This window comes from Aedes albopictus, unplaced genomic scaffold, assembly GCF_035046485.1.
Source record: "Aedes albopictus strain Foshan unplaced genomic scaffold, AalbF5 HiC_scaffold_102, whole genome shotgun sequence".
In the NCBI taxonomy this organism is placed as follows: domain Eukaryota; kingdom Metazoa; phylum Arthropoda; class Insecta; order Diptera; family Culicidae; genus Aedes; species Aedes albopictus.
In genome coordinates this window covers 22,337-40,506 of record NW_026916394.1, presented here as the reverse complement: position 1 = coordinate 40,506, position 18,170 = coordinate 22,337, and the positions used below count along the sequence as shown (strand labels likewise).

Sequence of the window (18,170 nt, the reverse complement as noted above, 5' to 3'; positions counted from 1 at the left end):
GGCCAAATTAGAAGCACCCTGGCCAAAATAGATATATGGGAGCAGATTTTTTAAGGAAATATATTTTTATCTTTCAGTTTTTAATCAAAAAAATTTTTTCATCATATCTCTATAGGAAGAAATCCATTGGAGGCTTTCTTAAGAAAGCCTTGGAGTTATGTGTGAAGAAAATCCTAAAGGAACATCTAAGGGAATTCATGGAGAAGTTTCTGAAAAAATGCTTGGAAAATTTTTTGGAGTCACTACTTGAATAATTTCTGGAGAATCCCTAGAGGAATTTCTAAAAGAATTCAAGTGGAAATTTTGGAAGATTTTTATGAAAGCTTTTTTAAAGCAATCCTTCACGCTAACGCCGCTCAGCACTAAAATGCATACTTTCCAGACTACACCAAAAATGTGTAACCCTTGCATATTCACAAAATCAGCTCCTGTGTCCGCAAAATCGTTATATTCCCAAAAATTTTTGTACAGCAAACTAGCTAGGTTTACTAGTGCCCTTGGAAAACAAAATAAAATATCGACATTTCACATCTAGACGAGTGTACGAGCTGTTTTTGAGAATGTGTAATTCTAACGCATTTTTGTGTGGTCTGGAAGTTATGCACTTATGAGTAGGGCTTACACATTTTAGTGCTGAGCGGTTTTACTGTGTTGAGGATTTTCTAAAGTAATCAAGGAAGTATTTATTACGAAAACTTTGGAGAAATTTCTAAAGGCATTTTGATTTGCTAACTGTTTTAAAGAAATTGCTGGAGGATTTTCGGAAGGAATCTATGGAGGAATTTCTAGAGAAATACTTGGTGAAATACTTGAAGGAATCTCAAGAGGAAGATCAGAAGAAATGTCTGAAGGGTTTTCTCAAAATATTACTAGTGGAATTTATATCAGAATCTCTGGATAACTTTCTTGAGGAATCTTCCAGAAACTTTTAAAATATTTTTTTTTCCAAGAATTTCAAGAGATATTTCTGAATTAAAACGTGAAAGATTTTCCAATAGAACCAATCGAGGCATTTTTGGGGAATTTCTGTAAAATATTTGGAGGAATCTTTGAAAAATACTACGAAAAAAATATGGGATAGTTCTAAAGAAAATTTGCTACAGGGTTTTTACTGGAAATGGTATGCTACGGAGATTCTGGTTTTCTCAGTCTAGGGAATCCAAACGATTAAATTTGCACTGCCCGACGGTTCGACCTTATTTAATTGGCCTTTTTCAACGGTAAAACTGTCTATAGTTTGTTTGTTTTTATCCTTGAAAAAGGCCAAATAAATGAGGCCGAAACGTCGGGCAATACAAATTTATTCGTTTGGTTTCCCTGGACTGAGAAAGCCAGAATCTCTATAGTGGTAAAGATATTCTTTGAGAAATCGCTGAAACAAACAATCCGATTGAATTCATGGAAGATTTTTTAAAAGTATCTCTTAAAGAATCACTGAAGTGATTCCTGTAAGAATCTCTGCAGATCATTGTTGGCTTCGTGATCGTGCGGCTAGAGGCATCAGTCATTTAGGCGTTTCACATAAGCCTCGGAATGTGGGTTCGATTCCCACTGACAGTCGGGGAAAACTTTTCGTCAAACGGGAAATTCTCCACTGGGCCACTGGGTGTTATGTGTGTTGTGTGTTGTCATATGTTAGTGCTTGTTCAGTCAGTACAACCTCTGGTTGAAGACGGTGTAGTGTCTTTTTAAGGAATCTATGAGGGATGTAGTAATGGAATCCTTGGAGAAACTCCTGGAGAAATCTGTGTGAAGTTCTCTCAAATATATTTCCAAAGATTTTTTTTATGAATTTATTCTCAAAAAATTGTGAAATAATCACTGGGATTTTTTTTTGAAAGAATCACTTTTTTTTAATTTGTAGAGAAGTTTCTGAAAAAAAAAAATCCTGAGAGATTTTCTGTAAGAATCTCTGGATGAAATTCTTCGGGATTCCATGGAAGATTTCTGTGAAATTAAAGAAATCAATGGGAAGGTTTTTAGATACTCTTCTGGATGAATTTCTGGATAAAATTCTGAAGAAATATCTAGATGAATTTTTAAAGGAAAGCGTGAACGAATTTCTGAAAAAAAACCTGGAGAAATTCTGTTAGGTATTTCTGAAGCAATCCATGCAAGATTTTTCAAAAGAATTATATGCGAAATTTTTGGAGGAATTTCGAAGCATTCCATAAAAATTCTAATAAATTTTTAGAAGTTTTTTTTTTTAAATTCAGTGAAGGAAATCTCATGACATTTTCTGAATCTGAAATATTTTCTGAAACATTTCCTGCGAATAAACCTATGAAGAAGTTTTTTGTTAGATTTTCTGAAAAAAAACTCGGGATTCCGGAAAGATTTACTAAAGGAATTCTTCGAGAAATTTCAGAATAAATAGTTAATGGAATTTCTGAAATAACTTTTGGACATATTTCTGAACACTTACTTTGTAGACGTCAAAGTTTTCCACGATGGAATCGAAACAGGTGTAGAGATCGTTGAGCAGGTCCACCACCTGCATCGGGGTGCTTTGAGCGGAAATGGACGTAAAACCAACAATATCACTAAAATAAATAGTTACTTGATCATAGGTTTCGGCTATCACAGATTTGCCCATTATCAGCTGCGCTGCGACTGACCTGGTCGGTTAAGAGAGAAAGTAAGGAGGTAAATTATTAGATTGGGTTGAGTAGTACAATGGCATGCCGAAATTGCTTTCCTGGCTGGAGTTTACTTACTTCGGCAGCAGCTGGTACAGGAGCTCTTCACATTTGCGCTTCTCTTCAAAGTAGTCTTGCGTGCGCTCCTCCACTAGTGCCTCTAGGTTATTTGCATACTGCTCCATACGTTGTAATAAATTATCTAATATATTACCAGATTCGTTTTCTCTGGAGCGTGCAAAAGGGAGAACAAAATTGAATTAGTGATATGATGAAGAGCGTTTGAACTTTAGTGCGAGCCAGGGTGGAACTTACTTGTTGATTTTCCTAATAATTGTTTTCAGCAGGTTGAAATCTGGCCGTTCCATCGGGTCTTCTGACCAGCATTTGACCATGATGTTGTTGACGTCCTCGTAGGAGGTTTCGTCTACTTTGGGTCTGAAGGGGGGATTGTATCCGTCAGGTCCATTTATGACTAGTTTTATAATTTCTGCAAAGAGAGGAGTTTTTTTTGCAAATAAATGGTTGGAAACTTAGGTATGGGCAAGGTAAGTAAAAGGGAGGTAATCCAATATGTCAGATCCTGTCAGCTTCCTTCCACACACCTTGGGTATGAGGGTATTTTAGCCACTCTATCAGAAGGGTTCTAGTCTCACCCCTCCTGCCCAATCGTAGTAGCACGTGTCTTGCATGCCAATCATTTGTTCTGGAAACGGGTGTCAAAATTTACAGTGTGATGTTTTGTTGATGTAGAAAATTCAAGAAATGCCTCGCGATGACGGGGCGGAGGAACGTCGAAAGAGAACGGTTCTGTACAAGGATGACGTAAACTTGACGACGGATCGGCAGGCGCCGAAACGTGTCGTAATATCCAAATCTCGTTACAAACTGTACGAGCCACCGCAAAGATCTAATTTTTCGGTATGCTTGGATAATATCAGGCGGGAGCGCCAGTCAATCATCCAACCGGTGAGCAGTAAAGCGTCAACAAGTAGTAAACTATCATACCGGAGAGTGGAGCGAGGGTCAGACGAATCCCATCCGGGAACAAGTATGCAGACTTCTTTTGCGCGCCCTCAAAGCTCTATGATTCTGACGGAGAGGAGAAAGCTCTATTTCAAGGACGCACTGATTGAGTACAAACGAAGACGCCAGACTGCTCCTAGGCGTATCAAAATTATTAAAGTTTATGGTAGGTTGACCCATATTGAGTAAAGTTCCATAAGTTTACCCCTTCATTCATTCTAGCTCCCCTAAACTGGGAAGAAGCGTTCGAAGAATCGGTAAAGAAACATACACCCTCAATAAATGTCGAAAACCCTTGGCGCCAACCTCGGCTACAATGGTTACAAGAGTTAGAAAACCAAGAACCCCTAAAACTGCCCCGGGATCAAGATGAACCGGAAACTCCCTGCTGTCCGCTGTTGATGTTCCCCTTTCGTAAGCGTAAGTGTAAGTAACTATTATCCACCGAACAAAACTTACCTTTTGGGGACTTATCATCGTCTCCGATGTAGAACGGCCCCTGTCTTGATACGATCTCGTGCACGATGATCCCGAAGGAGTAGACGTCACCCTTCGGTGTCCCGGCCGGGTCGTGGTGAGGATCCCGAAGGAGCTCCGGAGCGGTCCACAGCAGCTCTGAGTGGGGAGTAAAGTGAACAGGAGAGTTTTGGTAGGTTAGTGACGCGAAGTATGGAAATCTTAATAACGTATAAACTGATATACATAATCGGAATATCGTTGAAAATAAAAAAAAACATGGTAATTACAATAATAATGTACATAGATACATATAATATAAAGAGCTTTTGAATCCGGAGGAGTTCAACAGAACAGTATTTTTAAAGTTTTAAAGCAATTTGTTGTTCATTGCTAGCTTGGCTTTAAACCCTCTGAAGTACATTCACGAATATACGACATCTTCTTCACTAATTAGGATTTCTAGATACATTTGGAAGCTTCAATATTTTTAGCACTACAGGTGGTTCTACCCGGGCAGACGAGAATATCTGAATCATATCTGATAACAAACAAATAGTGATATCATAGCTGAATGTGTTATTGAAGTGTTATTCAAAAATTTATTGCATATCACAATCATGGCTGAACGTGATATGATATCAATTTTAGCTCTTAGTATGATATTGGGTTGCAATTACGAGACGCACTTTCAAATTAACGTAAAAAAATCCAAATTTATTTGCAAAGTGTATGCCATGCGACCACGGATTATGCTTTAAATTCATTGAAAAGGCCACTTATGAAAGTAATGATTGGTTCTGATTAATGTTGACTTTCTCATGATTTTTGCTCTAGCTTATTGTACATACTTTTATCAATTAAATCCACCACCGGCTCACTATTCCACCAAGGCTAGTCATGCTATAGAAATTCCGTCGAAAGTGCATATTAACCTTTTACTTAAGCCCCTTTTGGCACAGTAGGACGTGTAGAATTGTTGTGCCTACGGTTTGGTATTGCTTATCCAGAGAAATCTTCCAACCTGGCGGAGTGAAGAAGACAAAGAAGACCTGTTCCGCAAACGTCAAACTGATGCACACTTCAAAAAGTATGCACACAACCTTGAAACAAAAATAAATAGTTGAAAATCTAAATTATGTTTAATGGCGTACAGCTGCATACTAAAGTGCTAAAACTACACCTAATATAGTTTAGAAATAAGTTACATGTTGTGGCAGCAATTGCGATTATATAAACCATAAATGAAACAATTTTCATTATTTTTGAATTTTATGGCAACCAAGTGAGTGAGAGCTTTTTAGCGTGAACCGAGCACTTTTGACGTTTGCGGAACGACTGCGGCGGTCGAAACCACCGCAACCCCGTTGGATTTTTTCTATTTTACCGCAGTACCGATCGCGTAGCTTGAATTTCGTGAACTCAAGTACATTTCGTAGACTTTCCGATCAATCAGCCTGGGAGATGAGAACAACTAGTGGTAAATTTCTTGGAGTGGCTTCGGAGCGGCTTTCGGAGTGAATCCGAGACTTTTATTATGAATTCGATTGGAAATCAAATAACTTTTTTGAGAAAAAATATTTTTGCTAATTTTGGGTTGTTTACAACATACATCGGAAGTGATGTATATGATAGTGCATCATTGAACGCACACAGCGCACCCCACCCGGTACTGAAAAAAAGTGTCGCTAGTCGAAAAGTGTCGCTAGTCAAAACGTCGCTATTCGGTTTGGTGCTGGCGCCATAATACTTGGTCTACTTACGATGAGTCAATCCTATTTCTTCTGCCTATTCTACGCGCGAATGTTGACAATCTCTGCGGAGGCCCAAATCCAGCCCGGAACATGTCTTTGGCAAAAAAGCAACGTTTTACAGTCATAAAACAACATCAACAAGTCTGAAACTGTGCATTTTTTCCTTTCTCTCGAAAATTTTGTTGACATTGAGATAGCAGGAAATATCTACATAAGATCAAATTCTGTTCTTTTGAAAGAAATCACACGCATACATCCACACGGTGGTTAAATGTTGGTGCAATGCCGGTAGTTGATTCGTTGGATGTAAAAACGAAGAATTTGATGCTCCTTTTAGCTTCATGATTTCAGAAATGAGCAGCAGTTGAGTGGTAACCATCACCACCTACTGATCCGACGGTCATGAGTTCAATACTGGTTATTGGCATTTCGTCTTTTTTTTCTTTTTTGTCAGATAGCCTGTCAGATCATATTTTGATATGGATTTGCCGTTCCTTCGGCAACTTTTGTCTGCTATTATTTTGTTCTTGCAATATCTTATCGAGATATTATTGAGCTGTTATCCATGTACATTTTTGATATTATTTTTGATGTTTTAGCTCTTATCTTAAACAAACCAATAGCACTTTTTGTTCGCCAGTAATTCAATTTTAAATAGCATAAAGTGATATTCGTCAGATGTTGCCGTCTACTCGGGTAGCTTATCAGAATGTCTAAATGGAAAAGCTTGAACGTTTTTGGTGTTAGCGCTGTTAGTAAACGAATTGCGAAACTAAGGTTTTGTATGTCAACGGAATGATATGTTGAGGCCTATACAGCCTATCGTTATCGTGACGACCGATTCGGTATTGTGGATTTACCGGCTACTTGTATTCTACCGGTCGCTTCAGTATGGCCTCCAAAGTCCAAAGTAACCGTTCTATAAAAAGAATAACTTAAAAATGATTTTAAACATTTTTATTGTATGCGCTATTCGTCGTTGCCACTAGCTACTCAGCGACATTCATTTTTTGACAATCAAATTGATTTTTATATGAAAACGGCTACTTTGTAACGGCTACTTAAGTAACCGGTAGAATACAATTAGCCGGTAAATCCACAATACATCAGCTCGACTAAAGTAACCGAATGTTCAGCGTTGCTGCACGAAGTTGAGCTCGATGTGGTTCTTATAGAGGTTTGCTAGTTCTAGCAAACGCTCAACTCATACAGGAAAGCCTTAGTGCCACGAGCCGAAACATTCAGAGATAACGACAGAAGCATATTGACAAGCCAACGTAAAGTGGTTGAAACGTGGAAGCAGCACTTCTACGAACACTCAAATGACGCAGGGACGCAGGCACAGAGAATCAAAACAGCGGAAGAAACGACTACATCAGCACGGCAGTTGATGGAAATCAATTGCTACGCTGAGAGAAGTTAAGATTTTGCAAACGACTAGTTCCCCTCGGTCACAGAGCCGGTCTTCAAAAATGTTTACGTCGACGATTTTCTGTCCGGTGCCAACGACGTCGATACGGATGGCTGTATTCGACGGTAAAGTTTATGTTGTTTATGGACTCTGTTCAAGGTTAGAACAAGGTTCAAGGTTCAGTTGTCCCTTCCTGCTCTCGTTCTCACCAAGCTCAAGGTTATGTGAGAGCCACAGTCACGATAGCTAAGTTGTTCATGCAACGCTTATGGGCGTTGAAAATTCCTAACGTCCCAACAGTCCCAACAACGAACGCTACGAATGGGATCAAACTCTACTTCCGAAGTTGCAACAAGAGAGATTGATTGATTGATCTCTTCCCAGAAGTCAAAATCCCACGGAAGCGTTGTCGACGCTTACTTTACCTTATCGATCAGGCTAAGGCCGGGGTGGCCTCTGCTGTACATAGTAGCCGCCTCCATTCCACTCGGTCCATGGCTGTTTGTCTCCAGTTCCGCACTCTGCGTAGGGTCCGCAGATCGTCCTCCACTTGGTAGACCCACCTAGCTCGCTGCGCTCCACGTCTTCTTGTACCGGTCGGATGACTCTCGAGAACCATTTTAGTCGGGTTGCTATCCGACATCCTGATGACGTGACCCGCCCACCGTAGCCTCCCGATTTTCGCGGTATGGACGATGGTTGGTTCTCTCAGCAGCTCGTGGTTCATTCGCCTTCTCCAAGTCTCGTCTTACATCAGCACTCCACCGTAGATGGTACGCAACACCTTCCGTTCAAAAACTCCAAGGGCGCGTTGGTCCTCTGCACGTAGGGTCCATGTTTCGTGCCCATAGAGGACGACCGGTCTAATCAGCGTTTTGTAGATGGTTAACTTCGTGTTACGGCGAACTTTGTTCGATCGTAGAGTTCTGCGGAGTCCAAAGTAAGCACGATTTCCTGCCACAATGCGCCTCTGAATTTCTCTGCTGGTGTCGTTTTCGGCGGTCACCAGTGAGCCCAAGTACACGAATTCTTCAACCGCCTCGATTTCATCACCGTCGATATAAATTCGGGGTGGCGGGCGCGGAGATTCCTCCCTGGAGCCCTTTGCCATCATGTACTTTGTCTTCGACACATTAATGACTAATCCGATGCGCCTGGCTTCACTCTTTAGTCTGATGTACGTTTCCGCCATCGTCTCAAATTTACGAGCAATAATATCAATATCATCAGCAAAACCAAGCAGCTGAACGGACTTCGTGAAAATCGTACCACTCGTGTTTTTCCCCGCTCTCCTAATTACACCTTCTGAAGCATTGTTGAACAGCAAGCACGAAAGACCATCACCTTGCCGTAACCCTCTGCGAGATTCGAAGGGACTCGAGAGTGTCCCTGATACTCGAACTACGCACATCACTCGATCCATCGTCGCCTTGATCAATCGTATCAGTTTATCCGGGAATCCGTATTCGTGCATAATCTGCCATAGCTGTTCTTGATCGATTGTATCACACGACGATTTGAAATCGATGAACAAGTGATGTGTGGGCACGTTGTATTCGCGGCACTTCTGCAACACCTGGCGGATGGCGAACATCTGGTCCGTTGTAGCGCGTTCACCCATGAATCCAGCCTGATATGGCCCCCTTGCAATCGCGGATAGACGACGGCATAAAATTTGAGAGAGTACCTTGTAGGCAGCACTCAGTTGTGTGATCGCGCGGTAGTTCCCGCAATCCAACTTGTCGCCCTTTTTGTAGATGGGACACACGATACCTTCCATCCATTCCTCCGGTAATATTTCCTCCTCCCAAATCTTGGTAAGACCCAGTGTAGTGCTCTCACCAGTGCTTCTCCACCGTATTTTAGAAGCTCGCTTGGTAGTTGATCTGCTCCAGCGGCTTTGTTGTTTTTCAACCGGCCAACCTCCTCCTCAATCTCTTGGAGGCCAGGGGCCGGAAGTCTTTCGTCCTGTGCACATACTCCAAGATCTGTTACCACGCCAGCTTCGGTACTTGCAACGTCGCCATTGAGGTGCTCATCGTAATGCTGCCACCACCTCTCGACCACCTCACGCTCGCTCGTGAGAATATTCCCGTGATTATCTCGGCACATGTCGGCTTGTGGCACAAAGCCTCTGCGCGAGCGGTTCAGCTTCTCGTAGAACTTTCGTGTGTCCTTAGCGCGGTAAGCTCTTCCATCGCTTCGCGATCTCGTTCTTCTTGCTGATGCTTCTTCATCCGGAAGACTGAGTTCTGCCTATTCCGCGCCTCATTCGCTCTCGTACGGTGTTGCAGCATTCTCGCCCATGCTGCATTCTTCTCGTTTTTCAACTGTTCACATTTGCCGTCGTACCAGTCGTTTCTGTGATTCGGAGTCGCGAAGCCTAGTGCTGTAGCCGAGGTACTACCTATGGCGGATCGGATGTCCCTCCAGCCATCTTCAAGTGTAGCTGCGCCAAGCTGCTCTTCCGTTAGGGCCACTGCTAACTGCTGCGTGTAGTCTTGAGCCACTTCTACGTTACGCAGCTGCTCGATGTTGAGCCGCGGCGTTCGACTTCGACGCGTGGTGATAACTGTCGAAAGTTTTGAGCGCATGCATACGGCGACTAAGTAGTAATCCGAATCTATATTCGCACTGCGGTATGTGCGGACATTGGTTATATCCGAGAAGAATTTACCGTCGATTAGAACGTGGTCGATTTGGTTTTCTGTTTGATGGTCGGGTGATCTCCAGGTGGCTTTGTGGATATCTTTGCGGGGGAAGAAGGTGCTTCGAATTACCATACCACGGGAGGCTGCAAAGTTTACGCATCGCTGGCCGTTATCATTCGATACGGCGTGCAGACTGTTTCGCTTGATTACCGGTCGGTACATTTCCTCCCTTCCTACCTGCGCGTTCATGTCGCCGACAACGATTTTCACGTCACGTGGCGAGCAAGCATCGTATGTTTGCTCTTGCTCTAACTGCGCGTAGAACGCTTCTTTCTCGTCATCGGGTCTCCCTTCGTGTGGGCAGTGGACGTTGATGATGCTGTAGTTGAAGAAACGGCCCTTAACTCTCAACAAGCACATCCTTGCGTTGATCGGCTGCCACCCGATCACACGTTGTCGCATCTTGCCCAACACTATAAATCCTGTTCCCAGTTCATTGGTGGTGCCACAGCTTTGGTAGAAGGTAGCCGCTCGATGCCCGTTTTTCCACACTTTCTGTCCAGTCCAACAAAGTCCCTGCAACGCCACGATGTCGAAGTTGCGGGGATGTAGTTCGTCGTAAATTATCCTGTCACATCCTGCGAAACCTAGTGACTTGCAATTCCATGTTCCAAGTTTCCAATCGTAGTCCTTATTTCATCGCGTGGGTCTTTGCCGATTGTATCGAGTCGTATTTTCTCCTATGTTATTCGCAATGGGGATTTTTACGGGTGGCTTATTGGGCCTACGCCAACACTCTTTTCTCGCCGGAGGGCCATCGTGCCCTCCGGCCTTGTTTGACATCCCAACCAACACTGGGAACGACCACGCTGATGGGGCTTCCACCTTGGATCTAGCTGGGCGTGGTGCAGCGTTTCTCACTCAGCCGCTGGATGCCAGAACAGACGCTGTTTGAGCCGCACCTCCTTGGTGAACAGACGCTCGAATCGTACCTCCTCAATCTAAGTCTGAAGGACAACAGTGCCCAGGCTGCACTACCAGCCAAGCACACAACTCTTAGCTGGCGGTCTTTGTCATCGCTTGACCCGTGGAAGCATGAGGTAGGAACTTGTGAGGACCAGAGCTATATTGGACGCTCTCCTTATCGACTCACCGTTTTGCAGCCCCGTTGTCGACGCAGTCTTCACTTTTATGCTGATGCGTCTGACAAGACTTTCGGGACATATAGCTACGTCCACATATAATTGGTATACGAAGTGTCCGAAGTCGAAGCATTCGCTCTTCGCTGCTTACCATACCATAGCCAAGATGTAATTGTGTGCAGATCATCTCTCCAGATAGGTGTACAAGAAAGTCACTTTGTCAGTCACACATTGTCACACAAAACCATCCCACCTGCTTATCTATTTCTTATCAGATTTCACTAGCGTAATTCAATAGTTTCGATCACCTCGATCATGTCAGAAGTCTTACTAAAGTCGAACTGCCTGAATTTGTCCAAAAAATCCGCATACCCAATAGTCACCATGACATTCGTCAATATCACGTTCGCCGAAGAGATGTTCTACAGGTAGTCCCGTTTTCCAAGCTTCGCCGTACCGATGCATGAGGTTTACGTTAGCGTTATTCCGCTGATAGAATCATTGGGGGCTATTTCATAACTCGAGTCGATTGAATCGGGTCGCCTGCTATCACTGTCGAGTCGAGCAGACAAGCTATCACAGAAATCGATTAGCTCGACATTCGACAGCAGAAGTGTCGTCGATTCGCTATTTTAACAATGTAGTGAGAGGAACCTTGTTTACACAAGCTTTACACTAGCGACCGCGTCGTTAAATGTTGATACCTGCGGCAAATATGTCCAACTGGGTGATGCGTGCCTGATAGTGGTCATTTGGAACCGGCCAACCCAATCTGGTCCTGTGGCGGGCGTCGGAATTACCCCCGAACCTGCACATTTCTCCGGAAATACCTCTAGAAATTCCTGCGGAAGAAGAATTCCTCCGGAAATTCCTCTAAGAATTCCTGCGGAAATTCCTCTAAGAATTCCTCCGGAAATTCCTCTAAGAATTCCTGCGGAAATTCCTCTAGGAATTCCTGCGGAAATTCCTCTAGGAATTCCTGCGGAAATTCCTCTAGGAATTCCTGCGGAAATTCCTCTAGGAATTCCTGCGAAAATTCCTCTAGGAATTTCTGCGGAAATTCCTCTAGGAATTTCTGCGGAAATTCCTCTACGAATTTGTGCGGAAATTCCTTTAGGAATTCCTGCGGAAATACCTCTAAGAATTCCTGCGGAAATTCCTCTAAGAATTCCTGCGGAAATTCCTCTAAGAATTCCTCCGGAAATTCCTCTAAGAATTCCTCCGGAAATTCCTCTAGGAATTCCTGCGGAAATTCCTCTAAGAATTACTCCGGAAATTCTTCTAAGAATTACTCCGGAAATTCCTCTAGGAATTCCTCCGGCAATTCCTCTAGGAATTCCTCCGGAAATTCCTCTAGGAATTCCTGCGGAAATTCTCCTACGAATTCCTGTGGAAATTCCTCTAGGAATTCCTGCGGAAATTCCTCTAGGAATTCCTGCGGAAATTCCTCTAGGAATTCCTGCGGAAATTCCTCTAGGAATTCCTGCGGAAATTCCTCTAGGAATTCCTGCGGAAATTCCTCTAGGAATTCCTGCGGAAATTCCTCTAGGAATTCCTGCGGAAATTCCTCTAGGAATTCCTGCGGAAATTCCTCTAGGAATTCCTGCGGAAATTCCTCTAGGAATTCCTGTGGAAATTCCTCTAGGAATTCCTGTGGAAATTCCTCTAGCAATTCCTCCGGAAATTCCTCTAGGAATTCCTCCGGAAATTCCTCTAGGAATTCCTCCGGAAATTCCTCTAGGAATTCCTCCGGAAATTCCTCTAGGAATTCCTCCGGCAATTACTCTAGGAATTCCTCCGGCAATTCTTCTAGGAATTCCTCCGGAAATTCCTCTAGGAATTCCTCCGGAAATTCCTCTAGGAATTCCTCCGGAAATTCCTCTAGGAATTCCTCCGGAAATTCCTCTAGGAATTCCTCCGGAAATTCCTCTAGGAATTCCTCCGGAAATTCCTCTAGGAATTCCTCCGGAAATTCCTCTAGGAATTCCTCTGGAAATTCCTCTAGGAATTCCTCCGGAAATTCCTCTAGGAATTCCTCCGGAAATTCCTCTAGGAATTCCTCCGGAAATTCCTCTGGGAATTCCTCCGGAAATTCCTTTGGGAATTCCTCCGGAAATTCCTTTGGGAATTCCTCCGGAATTTCCTCTAGGAATTTCTTCGGAATTTCCTCCAGGAGTTCTTACCGGAAACTATCGGACGAACATCCTGGAAGAATTCCTGGGGGAACTCCCGGAGGGACTCCTATAGGTAGTCCTTGAAGACCTTCTGGAAGAACTCTTGGGGCAATTCCCGGAGAAACTCCCGCAATAATTTCCAGGTTGAAGTCCTGGAGGAATTATTGGAGGAATTCCGGGAGGAATTCTCGGAGGAATTTTTGAAGGAACTCCTGGAGAAATGTTGGAAGAATTCCCGGAAGATTTTTGGATGGAATTCCTCGAGAAATTTCCATAGGAACTCCTGGAGAAAATTTGGAGGAATTTCCGGAGAAACTCCTGCAGGAACTTTCGGAGGAGTCCCTAGAGGAACTTCCTGGGAAAATTCCTGGAGGAACTTCTAAAGGAATTCGTAGAGGAAATCCTGGAAGGATTCCTGGAAGAAATCCTGGAGGAACTCCTTGAGGATTTTTCAGTGGTACTCCCAGAGGAACTCCTGGAGGAACTTACTGAGATAATTCCTGAAGAAATTTCTTAAAGAACTCCCGGAGGAAATTTCGGAGGAACTCCTGGCGGAAATCATTAAGGAACTTCCTGGAAGAAATCCTGGAGGAATCCCTGGAGAATTTCCCGATTAAAATCTCGGAGGAATTCTTGTTAAAACTCCTGCAGAACTTTTGAAGGAACTCGCGGAGGAACTTCGGGGGGAACTTCCTGGGAATATTCCTGGAGAAATTCAGGGAGGAACTCCCGGAGGAATTCTCGGAGGATTTCATGGAGGAATTTACGGAAAAATTTCTGGAGGAATTTCTAGAGGAATCCACGGCGAAGTTCCTGAAAGAATTTTTGGCAGAATTTCTGGAGATATTCATTAGGTGATACTTGTTTGAATTTTCGGAAGAAACTTCTGGAGGAACCTCAAGACTTTTCGGAGATAACATGTGCAAGAGCATTCGGAAGCATTTTACGCAGAATCCTCTGAAACGAATTTCTGGGAAATTCTTTGTTTTTTTTTTATTTTTTTATTTTTTTTTATATCTGTATTAACGAGATTTTTAGCCCTAGGCTAGTTCATCTCGGGACCCACGCTTCACTTCCCTTCCGAAGGAAGAACTCACATTTTGCGAGTTTGTCGGGAGTGGGATTCGATCCCAGGTCCTCGGCGTGATAGTCAAGTGTTCTAACCATCACACCAGGTCCGCTCCACGAAATTCTCTGTAATTAATTTCTGGACGAACCCCCACAATATCCAGGAAGCATGTCTAAAAGGAATTCTTGGAGGAATCCCCGGAAGCAAATCCCCGTAAGAAACTCCTGGAGGAATCCCTAAAAGGAATTCCTGCGACACTTTTCGGAGGAAATTGTCTGCTAAAGGTTGACAACACTCAATGTGAGCCGTAAAATATAAAGACGCATCATCAGTGGAAATCTTGCCTGCTAATGGCTCCGGAAGAAACTGAGATCCAAAGGATTCGCCCAGTATCTAAAATGTTGCAAAAGTATCTACCAAATGCTTCTTTGAACTACAGTGGATACTCAAAATAACTGTAAAATTTTCAATTTTCAAAAAATGTTCAACTCGCTGTAACTTTTCGAAAAGTTAAAAATTTCATTGCATTCGGTTCATTGAATCCGGAGATATAACAGCTCAAATTTGGCTATAGAATAATTATTTCTTTTTCTAGAATCTTTAAAACTTCGTGTAGAACAGCCCGATATTTTCCAAATATGAACCACTGGTACACAATTAGTTGATGAACTTACAGTAAAAATTTGAGAATATTTGATGTCCTTTTCGAAAAGTTACAGCGAGTTGAACATTATTTGAAAAGTGAAAATTTTACCTGTCCCAGTTATTTTGAGTATCCCCTGTATTATAGCTTTGATATTTGTTAAGTGAGTTTGTGTCAGCATCTGCCTCCATCAGTTGCTTCAGTATATCAGAAAAACTTTGTATTTTCTTTATATTTTTTATCGAAACTTGGTTATACTAGGTTATACTCACTTTTCCAATAGGCATAGCTTTCTTGATCGAGCTCATCGGTCGGCCCACGCAGCTGATGCAGCCCAAAATCGGTGATCTTCAGCACGAACCGTGAATCCACCACACAGTTGGACGATTTGAGGGCACCGTGCGAGTGGATCTCGGTGGAATGTAGGAAAGCCATGCCCTTGACGATGTCATGCATGAGCGAGATCTTGAACATCCAGTCCAGTTTAATGGTTTCATTCTCCAGGATGTCCTGCAGGGAACCCTTCGGACAGTACTCGGTCAGAATGAACGGTTCCGGGCTCGGATCAAGACAGGCCCCGTAAAATCGGACCAGATGATCGTGCTGGATGTCCTTCATTCGCTTGAACTCCAGCATCATGTTGCGGTTCAGGTTCAGATTGTTGACGTTAATCTTCTTGATTGCAACTTTGCAACCTTTATAGAATCCAAACTGGATGTAGATTTGCCGGTCACCAGGTAGCGAATTAAGGTCTTCGGAGTAGATAGTCTGAAATCGTACTATTAATTGGTTCATAAATTACTACGAGTCACGTCTGAGCGGGTACTTACGGCTTGGCTGCCACGTTTGGCCATCAGGTGTAGACTTCCCCGATGGCCACGACTAGGATTGCAGGAAAGCACCTCGTTGGCGTGCACTTTCCATGTCATGGAGTTGATTTCCGCTTCGAGTTTGTAGTGACGATAGCCCATGAACGACACTATCCCCATGCCGATGACGCATATGCCGAGAATCAGCGACAGTATGGCGTACCCGGGAAGAGCTGGAAGGGGGGATATTGTTAGGGCTGTGGGAAGAACTCGAGATTGGGTAATGATTTGTTAAGCTTACACTTGTCGGGACATAAGGAACCATCAAAACCACAGGTCGGTCTGTCAGGGGGTGCTTTCGTTCTTCCTCCAGACCAGTGAATTTCTTTGCCCTCTACGAATTGTAGGCCTCCATCGTGGAAGTAGTTTGCTACTATCTTGAAATGAAGGAAGAATCGTTAGGCTCCGTTGAGAAGTTGACCTCACTTATGTTTGCAATATTTCCAGATACATTATGGAACTGAAACCATTATTAATCACTTTAAATAAGGATACATATGTAATCCGACATTTTATAAAAAAAAGATCCAGAGCATTTAGAAATTTAATTTTGTCAGCCCTAGCAAAACTTTGTCGACAAAAGAACACAGCTAGTAGGTTCAAATACGGTTCCTGTAGGTACTATGTACACTTATATCGTATTTCACGACTTTTCTGCAAACATTCGTGAGTTAATTGCAAAGAGTTTCCAATTAATTTACCATCCCACCCCCATTTTAAACCCATACCTCAAACATCCCCGTTTCCGGATTGAGATCCAGCAGGGAATAGTCCGAGATCCGATCCCCGTTGGAGTCGATGGTAACGTTTCCGGTGATGCCCTTGAAAGACTTCCCCCACATGAGGTGCGTCAGGTAGGTACCATTGATGGGCTGCTTCAGCGCTTTCTGCTCACCGAGAAGGCTAATACTGTCGTTGAGGGCATACGCGTACAGCAGCACGGCGTCGTAGAATGCAGTCACGAACGTCGACACCGGTTCGTCTTCCGCGTAGGTGTAGTTGAACTTGGTTTTTGTAAGCAGCTTCACCTGTTGATGAACGAGAAAATCGATTTAGAGCGGAGAAATGCACTTACAACGAATGGGCGATAGCAAACAACTAATGAAAGAGACTTCCTCCTCTCGTGTGTGTGATTATTCCATCTGCCAAGCAATACACTCGAAGCTGCACGCGTTCAATAGGACCGGCATGAAATTGAATCACATCTCATTTTCGCTTCGTTTTTTTATATGAAGATCTAATCCCGATATCCTGTCGTTGGCACGTCGTATACTGCTAAAAGCGCAGAATGGAAAACCGTTTTGCAAAACATCAAACGGATAATTCCACGTTTTCAGGATATTTATATGTAGTCACTTTTTCAAACGGATATGTGAGAGTTGATGTGATGTCTTCATAACCTTCAGAAGAGATACCTATCTGCTAGTAAATTGATCGCAATAAAAAAGACTATGTAAATTTGTTGATGTCTTCAGGCCACGTGAGAGTACAAAGAAACATTGATTTCCACAAATAGCAGATATGTAGCTACGATAACATCTTACCCTACATCCATCATCATCTCTTGAAAAATTGAAGGTGATTCAATTCAGACGTTTTTCACAAGGATATTTTTCATGAATTTATTTATTATCCATCTACAGTGTCGGACAAAATAATAAGACCACCGGTCCTATTTCATACAAAATGGCCAGGTTTGACGATATGGTACTCGGTTTCAAGTAAACCGATTTAGCTGAAATTTTGACAGCCGACATGAAATTACGGGAATTTTGATTTGTATTAAATTGATTGAGTTCTGTTCACTACTTTCAAAGTTACAGATATACGGTGCGACAAAATTCTGACACCAAATTTTTATGATGGTGTTTTGTGGTTAATTAAATAAAAATGTCCCCAAGTTTAAATGGCATCCTTAACTTTAATACTTGTTAATCAATCATCAAGTATCAGATACTCATATATATCCTTTGATAATGGCAATCTGAAAGTGGTCTTATTATTTTGTCGTTTCGTATATCCATAACTTTTGATGTAGTGAACAGAACTCAATCAATTAAATACAAATCAGAATTCACGTAATTCCATGGCGACTGTCAAAATTTCAGCCAAATCGGTTCACTAGAAACCGAGTATCACATCGTCAAACTTGGCCATTTTGTATGAAAAACGGGTGGTGGTCTTATTATTTTGTCCGACACTGTATATACATAAAAATACCCGATTTTTACGCAGGCTTAGAATGGTACCAGGTACTCCAGATTTGAAAAAAAAAACTAGGGGTTCATAATGGCTACTTTATAACCGAAAAGTTGAAATTGAATTATAGTTATTTA

General features: G+C 42.7%; 2 protein-coding genes across 3 annotated transcripts in view; one reads left to right on the top strand and one right to left on the bottom strand.

Annotated features, from left to right (window-relative positions):
- The window catches only part of LOC109416838 (atrial natriuretic peptide receptor 1), a gene marked incomplete at its 5' end in the record, with an annotated part of 44,061 nt that overhangs the window by 6,975 nt on the left and 18,916 nt on the right, over nucleotides 1-18,170 (bottom strand). The window contains 8 exon segments of the mRNA XM_062843189.1: nucleotides 2,426-2,618; nucleotides 2,718-2,867; nucleotides 2,955-3,129; nucleotides 4,125-4,280; nucleotides 15,238-15,733; nucleotides 15,796-16,007; nucleotides 16,076-16,211; nucleotides 16,563-16,862. Coding sequence (XP_062699173.1) covers nucleotides 2,426-2,618; nucleotides 2,718-2,867; nucleotides 2,955-3,129; nucleotides 4,125-4,280; nucleotides 15,238-15,733; nucleotides 15,796-16,007; nucleotides 16,076-16,211; nucleotides 16,563-16,862 — 1,818 coding nt within the window.
- On the top strand, nucleotides 3,193-4,296 carry LOC109416840 (uncharacterized). Of its 2 annotated transcripts, none has more exons than XM_019690935.3 (3): nucleotides 3,193-3,831; nucleotides 3,888-4,091; nucleotides 4,157-4,289. In XM_019690935.3, coding segments are annotated over exons 1-3 (633 nt in total). In that variant the 5' UTR covers nucleotides 3,193-3,404; the 3' UTR covers nucleotides 4,159-4,289. The 2 variants fall into 2 exon arrangements, with proteins under 2 accessions (XP_019546480.3, XP_062699174.1); XM_062843190.1 differs by having other exon boundaries at nucleotides 3,197-3,831; nucleotides 3,888-4,085; nucleotides 4,157-4,296.